At 55.7% G+C, this 19,504-nt stretch overlaps 1 protein-coding gene across 9 annotated transcripts in view; it reads right to left on the reverse strand.

Annotated features, from left to right (window-relative positions):
• NCOR2 (nuclear receptor corepressor 2) overlaps positions 1 to 19,504 on the reverse strand; it is a 267,305-nt gene that overhangs the window by 81,223 nt on the left and 166,578 nt on the right. For 4 of the 9 annotated variants that reach the window (XM_062590196.1, XM_062590202.1, XM_062590201.1 and 1 more), the window contains exons 10-14: positions 13,358 to 13,545; positions 11,882 to 11,975; positions 8,955 to 9,133; positions 4,522 to 4,576; positions 1,937 to 2,035 (exon numbers count right to left, since the gene is read on the reverse strand). In XM_062590196.1, coding sequence (XP_062446180.1) covers positions 1,937 to 2,035; positions 4,522 to 4,576; positions 8,955 to 9,133; positions 11,882 to 11,975; positions 13,358 to 13,545 — 615 coding nt within the window. The remainder of the gene's footprint in view (positions 1 to 1,936; positions 2,036 to 4,521; positions 4,577 to 8,954; positions 9,134 to 11,881; positions 11,976 to 13,357; positions 13,546 to 19,504) is intronic. The other 5 variants (XM_062590203.1, XM_062590200.1, XM_062590204.1 and 2 more) reach the window with 3 other exon arrangements.

Genomic DNA, 19,504 nt, shown 5'->3' on the forward strand with positions numbered 1-19,504 from the left:
CTGGGGCATAGCAACACATATTTTGGCTAATCAGTCTTCACACCCTCTTCAGTGTGAGCTCAGCAGGGCGACACCAAACGCAGAAACGGCAGCACACATCTCCACGGGGCTTGCAGGACGCCCATCTTACACCTGAGCATCTGGCAGTGATGAGAGTGCCGGCTGTCCCACTCCGCTCCAGAATCATGGATCCAACCTTTCTTTCAAAATCAATAGGCTCCTGGTCGAGCTCCATCAAAGGTGAAGCCCACACACCTCAGAGCCTACCAGTCTCTGTCTCACAAACTTACAAATATTGCTGTCCTTTACTGGGAAAGCATTCCTGTTTTATTACAGCCAATGCAGGAGGTAGCAAATCTCTACTTCCGAAGACTAAACGCATGATCTCTACTGCCCTGGCAGGACCAGCTTCATTAGCAAGAGAACGTACCCTGGGAAATTCTGTGGCTAGGGATACTTTTAAAAACCAGAACCCAACTAGTATCTGCTGAGTGCAGAACGGACAGGTCTGTGGCCCCAGAGGTATGTTAAGGGAACAGCTAGGTGCAGGGCAGCCCTGTAGGCTGTCCCTCTCCCTTCATCCACACTTGTTACTTGCTCAACTTAACACTGAAACCAGAATTAGCTGTGCTAAATGTCTCCACTGTTAACAAGAAACAAATGTGGCCTCATGTTCTAGTTGCTGTGATCTAACAAAACAGACCATGGTAAACACTATAAAAATGTACTGGAGGGAACCACCCTGTGTTTGCTGGGAGAGGGACTGGATAATCTAATAGGGTTTTATCCATCTCTCATGTCTCTGAAAAAAAGAAGGGAAAATTGGGCCCTGTCCATGACATTCGTCATGTGCTAACTATTCTCATGTCTTAATGCTGCAGAAATCAAATTGGAGCAAGGCTACCTATCTCCCTTCCAATCAGGCTCTAGACCCAAGAGCTGCTTTTTATGGCCATGGAGCATGAGGAACGGCTTATGTCAGTGGTGCTACAGGACAGGCCAGTTTTTCCATTCCTATCCCCACGTTATCTGGGGAGATACTCCCTTTGCAGTCATCGCACTCTCCTCATCAAGTGAATAACTGTTCACCGAGCTGAGGACTCACCAGTGAGACCTTCCTCTCATTTAAAACACCCACTGGGACAAGGCTCCTTCACCAGAAGGCTAGGACCTCTCTGGGTACCTTGAGTGATCTCAGCAACAACACTGGCACAAAAACAGATTCGTAACTAGGTCACGCAACAGCACGGGGTGATTCAGTCACCTACCCCCAGGCACCTCATGTTATCTGAGGTCTCCTAGGTACCTCCTGCTGGTACTCCAAAAGCTTTGGGGTCTCTTACAGCTTCAGCACTGAATCTGCCAGCCCCCAGGAGCATCGTGGATACCCTCAGACCTTTCAACAGCACTGCACACCTCTTTTCAGCAGGGCCCAAAGGCTCTCCCACCCAACGCGCTCCCCTCCCATACCCGTGCCACGGGCAGTCTCTGCCAAGCGGCAGCCCCCCTCCAGCCCCGCGCAGCACCGTCCTTGCTGGCTGCTGCCTCCAGAAAGGCAGAGAAAAGCAGGCTGTGCTCGGGTCTTGCACAGACCCACAGCCTCGAAGGCCTAGGTCACCTCCATGGGGCAGTGTAACCGCGGACAGACAGCCAGGCTTTCCGCACTCACTGCGCCCTCGTTTTCAAGCATCTTGGCTTTTTGTTTGTAAAACTACTCAAGAGTTCAGGACAACGATGGTCACACATCAACTACCAGGAAACAGCACGTTCTGAGCGGTGATACAGAATAAACTTGCAAGCCCCATCGCAGTCTGCAATCCAGATCTCCGTTTGCGGGGGGAGGGAAGAAGCATTTGGGATGGTGGCATGTGTAAATCACTGCTGCTCCTCGGCTGGCAGGAGCGAGAAAATTTCCATGCACTCCTCCATCTCTTACCTGGTTCTTCCCGCGCCGCCGGTAATTCCTTCTTACGAGGTTCTTGTAGTTCTCATTCTTCTTGGTCAGGTAGTAATACAAGACGCAGTCCGCCACTGTCTGCAATGACACAGGCGAGTTAGGGAACAGCGTATTTTGGTCCCTCACACTCTTAGCAGCAATATTCAGGCCCCGAGAGCGTCACACCTGCTGCAGCTTCTGAAGATCTGCAGCAGAAGTCGTTTCCCTTCGCCAAGCTGGTGCAGACTTTGCACACAGAAAGAGGGGGGCAAAGCACGCTGCCCGAGTAGAAAGCCCTGCCCGGGGCTACCGCTTTCCCAAGGGCCGGGCCGGGCCCCTTCCGCAGGCGCGCCGAGCCGGAGCGGGGGCACACAAGGAAGAGTGGAACGTCGTGCGGAGCGAGGGGCCATCTCGGGGCAGGGGGAAGGGCTGACCCCGGATAACTGTGGCAACTAAAAGCAGAGTGGGGAGAGCTGCCTGTCACCCTTCGTTGTAGTGACGCTGCACGTAACCTGCCACGCGACTGTCAGCTAGAGTTATTTCCAGCCGCTAGGTTTACTGGCTAAAACACACGACTTCCACACAGATGTGTCAAACTCCCTGCGTTCAGGAGCCACCATCCAACCCCCCCGGTCAGCTCGGCAGAGCGCTGTCCTGGATCAGCCGCGTTCAGAAAACAAGAGCAGGGGGGCTGGGACGTGGCTCTGCTCCCCAGCAGCATCGCAACCCTGCAAAAGTCCCACACTTGGTTTGTGGGCAACTGAATGCTGGTCTTGGGCTACGCTCTCACATAGGGGCTCCGTGGCTGCATATAAAGAAATAAACCCGTAGACCCGTGACGCCTGCACGTGCCCAGGGACAGGGTGCTGCTGAGTTCTCCTGCGATGTCCCTCTCAGAGGGGTCAGTGGGTGGACAAGGCTGCTCCCTCCCACTCCTATGCAAAGAGTGGGACCATTCGCAAGCCAGATTGCAACTTCTAAAGTGTTAATTGGATTGCTTTCCAATCTAGCCCTGATTACACACACACACACACACACACACACAAACACAAAAACTTACAGTCATCTGTTCCAAGGGCTAAGATCACTATTTTTTTTATAATGCAATTTAAAAATCTATTAATTCATTACATTGAGCCATACTTTGCATCTCTCTCCAACAAGATAATGGATGTGTTCTGTATCATAATTACAGCCTGATTTACAAACGAGTACAAATAAAATTAGAAGACATTTTACAGCTTGGAACACAGGGTGGATTGTGAGCATCATCCAAGTCCTACCACTTTCAGCTTTAACAAGTGGGAAAAGGCTGAAAACAGCCTGGTGTCTTACAGCCTGTTACGCTAGATTACTGCTGCCCTATTGTTTGCCTGCTGCTTTGGACAGGAAAATCGAGCTCTTACAGATGATCTTCCCATTTGGTGCCAGGCAGAATCAGAGCATATTTTAGGCTGGAAGGGACCTCTGGAAGCCATCAGGTCCACCCAGCTCAAAGCAGAGGGGTTCACCCAGACTGAATGGACACTGCGTCCCAGCTGCTGCTGAAGCTTCTGGAGCCAAAAGCCACTCAACTAAGTGACCACCTTGCTTGGGCTAGCTGAGTGCCCACCCTCCCCCAGGCAGCAGTCGGGGAGTCCAAGATTTCCATCCTTCCTCCAACCCTATCATGAGACTTTGAGGAAATCACCTCGCCTGTCTGTGCCTCAGTGGTGTGAAAGAGCACGGCACAGCCCATCTCTCCTGGGAAGTGCACTGCGATATGCTGGTGAAACACTTGTGAAGGACAGGTAAAGGCTTTAACTGACTTCCAGGAGCACAAGCAGCTCCTAAGCACTTCTTCCTCAAGACCCACCTCTTTGTCCTTTCAGGCCAGGTCTGTTCAGGGTCACCCATGTGGCCTGCCCCATGGAAGTTACCTGGCCTGGATCAGGACATGGCCAAAGACTCACTCTTGAAGATCTCTTTTTCAACTCCTTCTCCCATCTGTTCAATTAGCAGCGAATAGGGAAAGGCCACCCTAAACGGGTGGGTAAGTTCAGGCTCTCCTGCTACTGAACTGTTCCTAAAGAACAACGACCGATTTCAGGATTTTCGGGGGGGTGTGTGTACACACAACACTAATCTGAAATGCTGGCCTAATTGGGATGCACCCCATCTTGGCACTCCCCTGCCCCAGACAAGGAGGCCACCCCCCACCCCACTTTGCAGCAGGCACAGCCTGTTTTCGGCACCTCCTCTATGAGGTAGGCTGGTGGATGGAAAACGTCTGCACAAGATCCTGGAAAGCAGCTTCCTCATGTAGCAAAAGCAGGGGGCTGAAATGCCTACGCACCAGGCTGGACGTGCTCATGCATCCTGCGGCTCTGAGCTGCCAGCGTCTTCAGAGCTGACTCAGCCCCGTGTCTCTGCAGGAGGCGGGCATACGCCTGGACCGTGTCTCCAGGGGCCCTCAGCTACCACCACCCACAGGTGCTGGGGAGCCGCTGGAGGCTCCGGCACTACCAAAAGTCATGAGATGCAAGGGAAACAGCGGGAGGCAGGCAGGAGGGTTACAGGTGTGCAGAGAAAGCCTTGAGGCTTACCTTCCTGTCCAGAAAGGAAGCAATGAGGCCGAAGTTCTTCGGGTGCTGCATGAACCTGTGGGAGAAGGACAGAGAGGGTTAGTGCGGCGCCAGCACCGGGTTCAAGCTCACCCCCGCAGCGGCACTGCCCTGCCCTGCATGCTGGGAGCGGAGAGGCCAACTTCTCAAGGGACTTGCGGGTTTGAGAAAACATGTGTCTGCTGATCAGCTTCCCAGAAAGACAGGAACTTTAAATTTAGCCCAGTGGAGTTTGGCTGATGGGGGCCCTGTTCTGCAGAGGCTGATAGCAGGGTGGGAGAGGGCAGAAGGGGCCAGCAGTGCCCAATAGCCGTCCGTCACCCTGCTCAATCCCACGGCCACCACCGCCCAAACCCTGGCAGTCCATCCCAATGGCAGGGCAGGCAGGGAAGGCGGCTGGATATCAGACTGAGGCCTCAGAAATGCCAAATGCATCAAGGAAAAAAAAGAAAAAAGCTTGGCAAAGGAAAAAACAACAGGCTGAGTAATGAAAGCCGCTTTCCCTGAGGAATCACGATCAATGACTAGGAAGCTGGTGGCACATGTCACTGCTGAGTACAACAGCAGGGCAAGATAAGAGAGGAGGGTGATGGCTTTGCTGTCATCTAAAAGGCAAGACAAGCGCTCCGAGCAAGGAGGATGCAACGTGGCTTCACCCTCCAGCGCTCTGCGCTCCGCCGCACAGCGCCCAGCTGGCCACGAGCACAGCTGTCGGCCTCCTCGCACGGCGGGGACGCTGGGTCCCCGCAAAGGAAGGACACGGAAATCCAAGCACAGGGGAAGCACGGGGCTGCCGTGTTGCTGGGTTGGTCAAGAGCTCCCCAGCAGCACGGAGGAAGGCTCCCTCCCGCCCGGAGTGCCGAGGAGGCTGTCGGCAGGCTCCGGCAGCCCGGGAGGGCGCATCCCCGCGTGGAGGGAGCTACCTGCAGATGCAGAAGGAACGCCTCGTCCAACAAATCCCACCGCCTAGGCTGCGGGAGAGCGCTGTAAAGCCAGCGAGCCCTTGGCGTAAGGTCCTCCCAGGTGGCAGGGGACCATCTCCGGCTGCGGTGCCGATGCGTGGTGAGCTCTGCAAAGCGGGACCCTCGCGCCAGTGCTGGAGCTCGGCACGGGCTCTGCAGAAGCACCCGCCAAGCCGGGCGCCGCTGGGGAGAGCGGCCAGCCCTGCTCCGTGCGCAGGGCTCCGCCGGCCTCGGGGGCTACACACAGCCCGCAGCCTCCCCGACACGGCAATACGCCCTTCGAGCTGCAGGGGCTGAAGCTCCAAGGGAAACCGCTTGCAGGAAAGAGGCAAACTGCAGGGCGGGCAAGATTGTCCTGGCAAGCAGTCACCAGAGCAGGGGGACTTCATCTCCACAGCCGCCAGCGCGAGGCTCTCGGGGGCGACCCCGCGAGACGAGGCGGGATGTGGATGTGGGCGGTGGGCTCTGCAGAGGGACCGCGGCGGGAACGGGCTGCTCGGGCGCTTTGCAGGGACTCCTTCAGTCTATCCTGTACGCAGCTGCAGCCTTTCTTCCATAGAGTGTTTTGAAGGGCACAACCATCCAAATATAACACAGACACCCAAGGGAGATCCCCCAAGACATGTGACTAAATAATAAGCAAAAGAAAGAAGCAGCCACAAACGCTAGGGAAAAAAAAAAAAAAAAAAGCAAAGAAAAAGAAATGCAGCAGCTTTGCTGTTCAAATGTATTGGGATCACAGCCCAGCTCTGAAGCTGGCTTGTCCTGTCATGAGGTGCAAACCAAGGGCTGATCAAGGGACTGGTCATGTTATCAGTGACGCTAACACAGTGGCGGGGGGCAGTGCAGATGGCAATCCAGTGCTTTCCCCAGGCCAGGCCATGTTTGCACAGCAAGGGACAGATGCCCGGCACAACGGGGCCTTGATGCCCGAGTAGGATTCAGGGGTATCGCAACCATGCCTGCTTCAGGGGTTGGTACCGTGGCAAACCACGGCCAACCTGGGAGCAGGCTAGCAATGCGCACGCAGCAAAGAGATCTGAAATCCTGTCCAGATGCAAATCAAATCATAACCTCCCTTGTGGTTAAACCCTATGGCTAAAACGGGTTCAGACCTGGAGCTTGTTGGTCTTGCAACACCGAGCTGTTTTCTCTGAGAGGCAATTAGGGCTGAGCAGAGCTGCGCTGGGTTTTCAGGGACCGTGGAGGAGGCAGGCTCCGAGTCACGACCGTGGATGGCACAACTCTGGTTCACCTTAACAACTTGGGCCAGAAAGCGCAGCACACCACGTAGTTCAACTGTCTACAGAGGGGTCAGGGAGGGAGCTGCGGCAGGACTCCCCCGGCAGCCTTCCCTACAGCTCACAAACACGGATGTTTGCTTAAAATTAGTTTTGTGAGAACCTTGAAATCCTTCTGTATTTATGCCTTGAGCTTCGCATCACCCATGGTGATGACACAGAAACCACCATGCACAGCAGGATGCAAGAGCTGGGTGTGGGTTCTTCCAGCCCCATTAGCCAGGTATGGCCCCTCCATTAAAGACAAAGCAATTAGCCTTTGCGTCACTTGTGTGCAAGCCTTACAGACTGGAGTAGCACACTCAAAGGCTAATTAGCAATCAGGGTTCTCCTCTACAAAAGGCTTAAGAGTTGGTTTGCTTGTTTTGTTCCTTTTCTGTCCGCCTTGGCAATTACCTACTTCAGCTGCAAGCAGGAGGCTTCACCAGCAGTTAAGAGGTATTTCTGACACCAAGTGAGGGCTCCCCTCATTTACCTGGAGGGTAACTCTGTTTCTAGCTCAGTATGGTACAGATGAACATCTAAATCACACACCTAATGACCACCACCATAACCTCTGTCCCAGTCTGTGGCTTCCCAACCACACCTAAAAATAATGCAAACAATCCAACCTCACCTCTGCTTTACCCCAGGAACCTCAAGGCAAAGGTGTCTCTTCCCCTCCCATTTCCTCTGGGCACCTTTGTTCCTGGCTACATCTGCACTGCGAAGTTAAGAGCCGATCCAAAGGGAATTTGAGCTGAGTAAGCCTCTTGATCCTTGTTTTCCTTCCTCGGTGCTGGCTGTGAGCCTGCTTGTAATTCACGGTGTCAAGCTGGAGTCCAGACTAAGACAGTACTGCTGCGAGGGACACCACCACCCGGGCTTACCTGTCTTCACCCCACTTCCTTCACATCCATACCAGTGAGTCCCAACAAAGCTGATCCTGCTGAAAGCTGAGCTCCAGCTCTGTTTTTATATACACGATACCCAACCTTGTGCATGCCCATTCTGCTCAGGGCACATTAAAAATAAAAGAGTGCAAAGCTGAATACAGGCACCAAACACGCTCCGGTCCTCTGGGTAAACAGCATTGGAGTCCCTGCCGGAGTAGGAGATAAATGGGGAAGTCTGTATCTGAGTTTCAGCCAGAAATGCTTAACTGACAGCAGAGCTGTACCCAGGGAAGGTATCGCAAATTCTCAAATTGATCTCAGTCATTAAAGCAAAGCTGTTTTCAAGCACTGCTTGCAAACAGGAGAAAACACCGCAGAGTTTGCATGTTTCTGATGTGGGAATGCAGCCATGGAAACAGCAGCTGGTGGCAAATCCTACAGACAGCAGGACAGAGTGCTGAGGGAAAGGTACAGCGAGAGGCGGCTGCAAAACACAACCTGAGGGTGTCTGAACGGGAGGGTTTGATGCTCACAGCCCCAAGAATCCCCTAGACACGCGGTGCCCAAAGGACATGTAAATCCAGAAAAATAGCAGTGCATGGAGCACCGAGTTTCACTGGCTTTATCCTTAAACTGGCTGATACAATAGGTCAAGTGGAAACAGAAAAACTGTTACTTTCTGCCATGTGGAGGGAGGGGCAGGATTCAGGACAGAGCCCAGATCGCTAACCATCTGGGTATTCATCACGAAGGACAAAGATTTTTCTGTCCTAAAGGGATTTTTTTTTGCACCATGGTACACTGCTCTTGATTTCTTAACATCCTGACCTTCGTTTTCAATATAGCCAAGGTGTAAAGGAAAAAAAAAAAAAGAAAGTAACTAAGTAACTTCGAGTCAGAAGGATCACTCTTGTTGAAAGCATACATATTTGGCAATTTACCAGAGGGCCTGAGAGTTAATTGTATAAAAAGGTCTGAGCTTTCTGTTCAGGTCCATCACCCTGTGCCCAGCGTCTGGGCAAGCACAGCAACTGCGGCTGGGTCACAGCACCGCTCTCCTCTTCAAATGAACCATTTGTCCCAGTCACTCTGCTATACCAGCTCTCCGGGTGCAAGCCAAGTCCTTGGGCAATTCCCTCAGGGCACCTGCCTTGGGGTTGTTGCTCTCTGTGACCATCACACGGCTTAGTGCTGGGACCTCGGCCAAAGGCATTACACAGGTCACCTCCCGCAATTCCCGAAGGCTAAATGAAGAGATGCTCGGGGGTTGCACTCACTTTTCCCGAAAGGTTTCCTTCTCCTGTTCGCTCCACATGTTCATCACCTGCCGGTCCTTGTAGACCTTCATAGGGTCATCCATAAGGCCGTTCATGTTGATGAATTTAATGCGCTGCTGGTCAGCATCGTAGAGCATGGGAGGGATCACAGCGAGCTGGCGCATCTGCTTCTCCAGGTTCTTTGGGGAAAGCAGAGAGAACAGTTGGTCAGCACTGCAGGCCTGTGGGAGGCTGGAGGGGACAGATGCTTGAGAGGAAAGGACAGGCAGAGGAACAGGAGAAATTAAGAGCAAGTACTAGACAGCTTTACTGCTGGAGTAATTGTAAATTAAAAGTGGAAAGAGGCTATCGTCATCAGCCAGGAAACAATTAATCTTTCATTTTGAAATAAAGGGCTTCTAAGATACCATGTAAAAATGTCTGACCTCAGGAAGCCAAGATGAAAGACAAGTCAAAGCAGTGGTGGCACACGGAGTGCAAAACTTGTCCAGCTATGAAGCCCACGACCACACGGAGGTTCAGTCCCCCGCTGCCAGGCTGCAAGGTAAGTGGGTCAGCTCTGCAAAGCCTTCCTGAAGGGGGGCCAGGAGGGAGGCTGTCCCTGTTTCTGCTCTACAGGAAACCTAAAATTGTTACAGCGTATTTCCTAGCAGCATCCACACCCTCTTTTCTGCCTCGATTGAGTCTGAAGTATCTCAGCTACTACAGACCATAAAACCTAGATAAAACAATCAAATCAACTGAGTGGCAGCAAAACTACCTTCCTCCACGTGCCAGTCAATAAAAGCATCAATCTACAGCTGAGCTTGCACACCTCTCTCCCGATAGCCATACGAGCTGCTCTAGACAGCATCATTCCCTTTTGCCATGCAAGGAGATCAAACGTCACCGTAACGGGGCCATGACTCCTTCCTTTCCCATAACGGTAACTCCCTAAGACAGAGTCTGATGCTTTTTCTCTGATTTAAGTCACAAGCCCATCCAGAACACAGGCAGCATGCCAGGACAGGACAGACTGGGCGCTCTAGCTTCTTCGAATATTCACAACAGCAGCCAAAGCAGTGCCTCACTTGTGCCGTTCCCCGCCCAAGCGCCGGGACTGCCGCTGCGACGGCGCTGCCTGCGGTCCTCCGTGCACAGACCCGCACCATGGGGACGAGGGGATGCTCTGGTCACCCCTCTTCTGTTTGCTAGCAGCACCGTAACTCCTGAACCCTCCCCGTCATCTGAGGTGGCACTGGTCAGATATTAATCCCAACCTGAGATCCAGGAAGGCCAGGTCTCAAATGCTGTTACTTTGATGTACAGCTAGACACCAGTTCCTTGGAGAACGCTAGACGTCTAATCCCTCAAGCAAGCTGCTAGCCCAGGCCCCAGCACTGCTCTGCTTCCCCGCGGGAACTAAGTGCACGCTCCACTGAGGGACATGGAGGAAGAGGGATCCAGGGGCAAACCCAGCCCCAAACTCTTCTTCCCACATCTCAACCTTTTATACAAAGATGCTTCAACTCATTTTGTCTCATTCCTCATCCTCCCTAGGATGCCTCCAGCTCTAGCAGCCCGTTATGCTGGATGACCTGGAGGTCTCATCTCATCACAGGAGGTCGAGGCAGACCTTGTGGCAAAGCACTGGCCTGACAAATGCAGACTGCCCTAGACAAAATGAGAAAGACCTAATTAGCAGTGCAGGGAAACAGGTAGCCGGCAGGAGCGCTGCTCGCAGCTGAGGAGCGCGGGGCCTCTCCCATCACCTGGCACGGCTCCGGGTGCCGAGCACTGCAGAAACACCCCGCCTGAGCGCGGCGGGCAGCCAGCCCCCTCTCCTCTCCAGGAACGCGTTGGCGTGGAGGGCTAGCCCTCGCCCGCAGCTCCGGCACCAATCCCCTGCTCTAGCCTCACTACTTTTTCATTCCATGGAAGAGCTGAATATTTGAATGGCAGCTCTTAAGGCCACCTCAGAGAACAGCAAAGCGGTGCCTCTGGGCTTTGCAGAAGACTATCAGGGAGGAATTTAATGGCCCGTGCCATGCAGGAGGTCAGACGCAATGATGTAATGGTCCCCTTGGCCACAGGCTCTACAACACTGTGAAATTTTTCTCTGCTTCCGAGATCCACATCCCCTGTGTGGTTGCCTCAACTTTGCAATAGCGAACTCCCTCTAACCCAGGGCAGCAGCACAGAGCTGTGCACAGGCAGCAAACATCCCAGCTATTGCTGGGCAATGGCTGCTCTCCCCTCCCAAGCGTGATCCACTCACTGCACCGTGCCGGCTGGCTGTGCCAAGCGAGTGGAACCCTTGTGAAACCAGATCCAAACGAAGCCAAGGTCACGGGGATGTTTCAAGATGAATGGAGCACTCCCAGAAGACATGGGCCAACTGGCTCATGGACAAACCATTCATTCCATAGGATTCCCTTGTGTCAAGCCGCACAGCCCATTCAAAACATAATGAAACAGGAAAACCCCTCCATCCATCAACCAGAACGGCTGGCTCCTCTGCTTCCCACCTCCACTTGCAGTTCAAACTAACAGCAATAACCTGTTCGTAGGGTACTACCCAGGATTAGCAGCAAGCTGGAGTTTCACATTCCCAAGAGGCAGATGAATGCCATTAAATCCTGCTGGCTGGCGCTAATGCCTGGAGCGTTTTGCTCTACGTTTCACTGCTGCAGAACTGCTGCACAGCTCTTCCGTATCTCTCCAGTGACCAGAAATACACTGCTGGTTATTGAACGAACACCTCACTTTGGATTCTGTCCAGGAAGGCTATTAGACACATGCAGTAACCTCCCCGACACCACCGTGGCCTGAAGTTTGTGGGATTTGGCACAGACAAGTTCCACCACAGGGCCTGCTAGTGCTCTGCTGGCTTCGCTGGAGACAAGAGGAATAAAGGGTGAAGACGAGAATGCAAAACCCAGTCTCACCTCTTGTTCTGAGAGCCCGTCGATAATTTCTGACACCTCGTGTTCGCTGCGTGCAGCCGACATGGAGAGACCGCTGCCCCTCTGTCCTACCCTGCTGGGAAAGGGCAGAGAAGCACTCAGGCACTGATGCTCCACCTGGTACGAGGCGCCACGAACCACCCCTGCTCCCGCTCCCGGAACGGTTATATCCCCACACCCATTCCACATCATCCTGTCCCATTTCCACTGGGAATGGCACCGACAACCCGTGGGCTCTGAAAGGACTAAGTCCTGCCAGGAAACCACCATCCCCCACGTAAAAACCTGCAGGATTAGGGCTCACAAGTAGACTCAAACCAGCTTCCTTACCTCTGCTAACAACCACATCTTAGATTATTACTACGGCAGGACACTTCATACCCAAGCATGCTCCCACCTTTGTGCCTTCTTGCTCCCCAACACACCATGGCAACGGAATAAACATGTCAGCATTAGCACTGAGCAATTAGCACTGTGCCATTGCATCTGGTTTGCAAACACCGCAGGAGCGTTTAAATCAAAGTCATCTATCAGTGTCTATGCCCCTGCAATATCACCCAACATAACACCCATATTTCTCAAGGAATTTAAACTTTTCACATTTAACAGGTAAAAGCTGAAAACATCTGTCAGTACCATCTCTCCCCTTCTCTAAGACAGAACAAACAAAGCTGCAGATTAGGGACTTTTCAGACACCTCCAGCTGTTTGAAGGGCACAAGGCGTTGGTGAAGGGCACAAGGATTTAGGTTCTGTGCACATGAGGTGTCTCCAGGCAAAGTCCTTGTAGCTTAAATGGGAAGGACAGATTTTTCAGCGAGAAGGGTGGAGATCCAAAACTGCTTTCTCCATTTGGCAGGAAACAGCATGACCTCAACTGTGTTAAGTAAGGAAGGTGAGCTAAGAGGAGAAAATGAGCGGGGAGAAATAGGGGACATCCCTTTCTGTGGGACCCTCTGTGCCTTTCATACCTTCTGTAGTCACCCCTGTAACATTTGCAGACGTTTTTCCTCTTTGCTCGTGCTCTGATCAAAGCACGAGCACGTTCTAAATCATCGGCACAGCCAAATCCACCTGCAAGTCTCGTACATCTTTATTTGGGCCTACAACTAAGCGGTTAATTAGCCCCGTCTTGGTCAGGTGGCCAGGACGAGGGACCTGCCCATGCGCTCTGATGTGGCCTGCCAGGAAATTAACAGCAGAGGGGAGATGGGCAGCCACATTCCTGACATTTTTCCTCCTCTGTTGGAGCGGTGCTGAGCCGCCGTGGGGAACAAGCAGCATGCTGTTTGTTTGCTGGCTCCTGCCGTTAGCACGTCGTGCAGTTATTCCAAGAGAAGGGGAGAGATGGGTCCTGCGTAGCGACAGTCACCCCAAGCAATTCTTCCCGCAATCAAATCCCACAGCATCAACAAAGAAAAAAGAAAGGCTGTCCGATACCAGCTCAGCCCCTTCCTACCGCTTCTCCTCTAACCTCTGCATGCGCTCTTGCAGTTCCCGCTGCTTCCGGATCTCCGGGAATTGCTTCTCATAGTATTCCCGCACTTTGCTCTCTTTGGCACGGCGCCGGGGGTTATTTTCGATGCGCTCCACTTTCTTTTCCCAGGCTTCCATCAGCTGGTCATAGCGTTGGCAAAACTTCTGTTCCTAAGAGGGCAAAGTGAGAAAGGCAGATCAGGAGATAGGCTTTGAAGGAGCAGCTCCTCAAGGTCTTTCCCCTGACAGCCAGTCAGACTGAGCATGAGTCACCCTGCTCGTTTAGTAGGACACAGATGCGCTGCAGGGACTGGGATCAACCAAGGGTAAATTCTCAACACAGACCATCAGGTCTCCTCACCCTTTTCCACTCCAGGCCCAAGATCTCTGGTGAAACAGAACTCTGGCCCAGTGGGGCTTTGCGTGTCCTTCATACCTTTTGCCTGAGCATCCTCCAAAGCATACGATGCTCAATTCAGCTATCCCCAGTCCCAGGAGGGAGATAAGCTCCCGTTACAGCCAAGGAAGGCCGTGCACAGGGAGTTAGCAAGTGGAGGAAGAGCCCAAAGCAGAGGGGTCTCCCTTACTCTCCCCAGCACACCACCCTGGCTCGTGGACACCTGCCCTCCAGCAAGGCCCTCGGCTCCTCTCCATCTGCTGCATTTGGTGGCTGCTTGAACACGCTGCACCTACTCGGCTATCAAAACATGGAGCACAGACAGACAGAGGGGGTTTGCTCCAACGATGCCGTGCATAGACTCATGGACAGAGGCGCTAGGAACGAGCTTTCAAACGTGTGCACAACCCTCCTGCTGAAGTCAATGGGACACAACAAGTCCGTGACCGTACAGAGTTAGCTCTCAACTGCAACACATGCCCTGCAATATCCTATCACCGCTGCTGCTGCTGCTGTCAGAGCTAACGCGCTGCGTTCCGCATTATCATCACATCCAAACGTTTCAAACAAAATAGTCTGTGCAAGTTGGAGCCCTCTGATGCCAGCTAGCACAGGGACATCTCCCACGTCAGCCGGGTCAGCAGCTTCGGCAGCTCTCGCACCGGGGCTGGCGGATGCTGGAGAGGTGCTGGCCGGCTCGAACTGGGCAGCCGAAGCTGGAGGGGTTGGGGCTGCGGGAGCTGATACAAACAAAACCCAGCTGGAGAAGGCCATGGCCACCACAGGAAAGTGACCCCAGGCACATGGCGCTGTCCGTCCTTCCTGGAAAGCAGCAGCTGAAGAAATTACTAACAAAAAAGAGAACACCTCCGCAACTCATCAATGCTAAAAGCCCAAGTTTTTCTGCAAAGATGAGTGCACCAGCCTCAGAAAAGAGAAGCCGTTGGAGGAAATCGCCGAGAGAAGAAAACCAAGCAGCCCCGTCGCCAGCCGATATGCCGCCGGTGGAGCAGGGCCCATCTCTCAGCCTCGCGCAGAAGAGCCGCGGAGCAGCCAGTGCTGGCAGCCCTCCATGCCCCGTGGATGAGGAGGGAAAGGCGCCCGGAGAGGAAGGAAGAAACCAGCAGTATTTACAGAGTTGCGGGCTGTTTCTTTTGCTGTTTTTGGCAACGCAAGGAGGAAGCCCCTAAATTGCTTCTTTTTATTTTCAGACACGGAGGGGAAGCGGGGCTCTCAGGACGGCAGCTGTTTTTTCTTTAGCAACTAGCACATTCAGCCCCTTTTAGGGATTTTCAACCTCTCAAGCGCTCCACCAGTAGCGGCTGCAATTTCTCCTGCGGATCCGGACGGCCTCCCCCAGCACGCCTAGCTCTTCTGCCGCAGATTCGTATTAGAAACCCGCAGCGGGGAACCCTCGTGCTCGGGGGTGCGGGCACGCCGCGGCCGAATGCAGGACGCCCGGGGCTCGCTCCCGCGGGCGACGCACCACCCTCGGCGACTGCGCTCGCTGCCAACGCGAAGCGCCCCAGGGCCCGGCCCCGGGCGCCCCGGGCACCTCACCGACCGCAGGCCCCGGCGGGCGGGCGGCTACCCGCACCCTGCCTCAGGGCCCTCTGCTCCTCTCCGCCCTCGCCGGCGGGGTGCTGCCCGGCCTCCTTCCCGAGCAGGTTCGGCGGCCGCCTCGCGCTGACCCCGCGCAGGCCGGGCCGGGCCAAGAAGAGGCCTGGGAGGAGCAAGCTCCTTCGCGGACCCAACCCAACGGGGCATCTTCCAAGCCCTCTCCTGAGCTCCTGCCCGGTTCCAAACAGTCGAGCAAAAGCTAGCGTATCTTTTCCACCTTTAGTGCCGATGAGTCATTTCTTCTCTTCCCTTCTGGAAGGCCCCGTACGTCCTCGGGAAGGGACGCAGGAAGAGTGGGGAAGGCAGGAGAGCCCGCGCCTCTCCGTCCAAGCGGGGCGCGCACACGGGCTCGCAGGCCGGCCGCGCCGCCGCGGCGGGTCCGAGGCCGCCCGCGCCGACTTCCCCGCCGCCGGAGAGCGACAGCGCCGTAACTTCAGAGCCGCCGCCTCCCCCGGCACCCCGACCTCCTCCGGCGTCCCGAAAAGCACGCCCGCCTTGTCGGCTGCCTCCCAGGAAAGGGCGCGCGCGCGCGGGGCGGGCGCACCCACCGCGCAGCCGGCGAAACGCGGCGCTGCAAGGGATCCGCCGGGCCGAGCCGTCGCCGTGTTCCCTGGCAGCCGCCCAGGGCGACTTCCTCTTGGCGCATCCGCCCGCCCGCTCGTACGGGCCCGGCGCCGCGGCGGCCGAGCGCCTCCCGGGCCACGCGCGGGATCAGCCTGGCAACCGTAACGTTAAAACGCCGATTGCAACGCGAGCGCGGCCTCCCCCCGGCCCGCGTCGCTCGAGGCAGCCCCGAGCGCAGGCGCGAGCAGCTGCTCCGCGCTCCGGGAGCGCACCCGCGCGAGGGCGCGGCGGACGCCTGGGAGCTGCCCGGCCGGGATCCCCGCCGCAGCGGGAGGACGCGGCGGCCGCCGCACGCACGCTCGGCTCGGAGCCCGCGGCGGCGGCGCGACGCCCGGGAGCTCTCCCAGCCTCGCGTGAAAGCAGCTGGGCGACCAGCGGGGATTTTAAGGTTTCGCTCTGAGTGAAACGAGTATTTTCTAGGCCCCGAATTAGGAAGTGAAAGCAGATGTCGCTTTGCAAAATAATCGATGGCAAACCCCAGCTCACCTCCCTCCCCTCGCCCCTGCGCTGCTGCCTTGAGTCCCCGGGCCGGTTTCAAGCGCCGGCGGCCGCGCGTTAGTCACGCTCCGAGTTGCCGCAGCAGAACCGGGGCGAACCTAGATTTCAAAGAAATAAACTCATCTCTCGCCACTGCCTTCCTACGGCTGGAGGGAAGTCGGAAGCGGCAGGATTTCCCAGACGCATTCTGCTCTACTCTCACCCTCTTATTAACCAAAAAAAAAAAAGAGAGAGAGAAAAAAAACTTTCCAGGCAAACTTCCCCTCGGCTGGGTTACCCTCAACCAAACAGGTTGCCACGCCACGCGCCCGCCGCTCGGCCGAGCCACCGCGGACCTGGCAGTAAGCGGAGCAGACGGCCGCATCCTATGACGCCACGAGCTCCCGGGGGCCCCTGCCGGGCCCCCCGGGCCCACGGAGCAACGCTATCCCGGCCAGGCGACAAACTCCGCGCCCTGCCAGGAGATCTGCCGCATCCTCCCGCTTTCAAAGCGTCCTCTTTGGGAAAGAGGTGAAAAGCACTTTGCAAAGCCTATCAAGCTCCAACAGCGGGAGGCAGCCGGCCGCGTGCCGGTCTGCGGCGCGGCCGGGGCGAAGAGCCCGGCTGGAAAGACAACAGCTCGGCGCAGGCGCCGTCCCCGCCGAGGCCGCGCCGGCTCTCCAGGCGCGCGCGCGCTCGCCGCGGCAGCGAGAGGGGGGCTCACGGCACGAGCCGCGCCGGAGCGCGGCGCCCGCTCGCCGCGAGCCCCTTCCCGCCCCACCGCCCGGCCACGGGGAGCCCGCGCGAGCGGCACGCCTCGGCCCTGGCCCGGCCCGGCGCATCGCCGCCGACCGGTCTTCCTGGCCGACGGAGACGAACCTTCCACGGGCCGACCAGCGCCCCTGCGGAGCCGGGTCCAGGGAGAGCCGACGCGCCACCGCGCGCCCGGGACACGGCCAACTCTGCGGGCCCCGGCCTCGCCGCGCCGCCGCGGGTTCGTCCCGCAGGCGGAGGGACGGGGCTCCAGCGGGCAGGAAACCCGCGATACGCGGCACACGGAGAGCCCCGACACGGGCCCGGGGGAGCAGCTGAGCGCTCACAACCGAACCTACAGCTGCTCCTTCTCTGCCGCGGCGCGGCGCGGCTCCGGCGGCGGAGAGCCCTGGGCGCCGCGGCCGCCCCGCGCGGGGACCGACCGGCAGCGCCGGCTCTGCCCCGCTCCCCGGCGGCCCCGGGCTGCGGCGACACGCCGGAGAGCAAAAGAACCAGGAAGAACCGCCGGCGCGTAGACGGGCTCCGCTAAAAATAGCGCCTGCTACAAAATAGGCAGAAAAACAGCTAAGCATACCCATTTTGCAAACAGAATCAGCAAACGCATTCACTTTGCAAATTCAGCAACTGTACGTTGCCTATTTTGTAGAATAGGCAAAATGCTTCCCTAAACTCAAAAACCCCCTTTCAAGGACACTGAATAAACCGGCTGGCAGAAATTCACCTATTTTGCATGACAGACGACTTTTCTGCGCGCTGTATTTTAGGAACTGTGCTCTTGCAGCCTAATTAAACTTTTTTCCCTCAGCTCCTTGACATTCGCAACAGAGCAACCCATTCTCAATTTAGCATGGTAACTGGTCGTTTCTACCAGAAAGCAGCTCCTGTTTAGTTCCCTTCTGGTTCCAATAAAACCACATGATACATTGCAATCTCTGTTTTGAGGAAGGGAATATTGATACTTTTTCATAACTGCACAAGTCATCACTTCTGGCTGGCAGGGCGTCCTGAGCAGCACCGGGCTGCCACACTGGGTCACGCTGAAGTCTGTGCAATCCAATAGGTCTTTTCTGGAAATTTGGCAGAAGTTTTATCGGGAAAAAGACTAAGTAACAAACATGCATTCGAACACAAGCGCGAAACACAGCTGTCCAAGTGCAAGACTTGCGGCTTTTGGAGGGTTGCTACAAAATGGAAAAAAAAGAAACAAACACAGGAAAGAAAAGGAACATGCCTTTTTCACTATAAATAAGAAAATCATCTGATCACTAGCTCAGAAATGTCTGTGTAAACAGCCTTATTGAAAGCTGCTTTTACAGGCAGAGCCTTCGAACCACTTCCCAGGGCTGCTTGCTTAGAGTTTTTCCAACAATTCCTCCCAGTCAGAGCGCTTCTGTCCAAAAACAGCACCAAATTAATAAAACCTGCAACGTTTTCAGCACAGGATACTAACGCTGGCACCCGAGCCTGCCCCAGAATAGAGCCATTGAGTCAGGAACCGACACTTACACCGGGCTCGCAGAGCACCAAGCCCCGAGCTGCATCGCCCTTGGCGTTCGCGAGCAGAAAGACGCTGCAAAATCCTCGCAGCGCTGCCCTGGCCGGGCCGCTCGTCCGCTCCCGGCATTGCCCCTGCTGCACGTCACAGAACCAGCCGGCCCGTTTCTCCTTCCAGCTCCCGCGGGCCGCCGCCGGCACCGCAAACCCACCAGCTCGGTAAATCCCACTGGAACCTTCTCCCACTCGCTGCGGGCTTGGAATAAACGCCCCGAAGGCTCAGAGCAGGAGCCACCTTCCCCCTTACACAACCGACAGCAACCTCCTCGCCGGGGACCGGACGCACGCGCGCCAGGAAAGCGGCCCCAGGACGAAGCGCCCGGGGCTCGGTTTTGTTTCAAGCCGCGAATTCCTAGAACCGCGTCCCGCGGCCAGCCGGGCGCAGTCGGCTCGCCCTGCAGATCGCCAGTCGGAAGCAGAATCGTTTGTTTCACACCTCTCTTCAGCTTCCGTCGCTCACAAAATAAGATGTTTACTCCGGGAACGGTCTTGCTGAACTCGATGAAGGGCTCCGCTGTGATCCAGGCAACGCCACGCGTTCGCTCCGCGCGGGGCGCGCGCGCAGGGAAGTGCTGTGTGCCGCAGCGACAGGCGCCTCTCGCCTGCCTCCAACTTAGCTTTAGCAGAAAATATACCACAGCCAGGAAGAAAAAAAAAAAACAAATGCAGAGGGCAAAATGCTGA

This window comes from Rhea pennata, chromosome 17, assembly GCF_028389875.1.
Source record: "Rhea pennata isolate bPtePen1 chromosome 17, bPtePen1.pri, whole genome shotgun sequence".
Classification (NCBI taxonomy): Eukaryota; Metazoa; Chordata; class Aves; order Rheiformes; family Rheidae; genus Rhea; species Rhea pennata.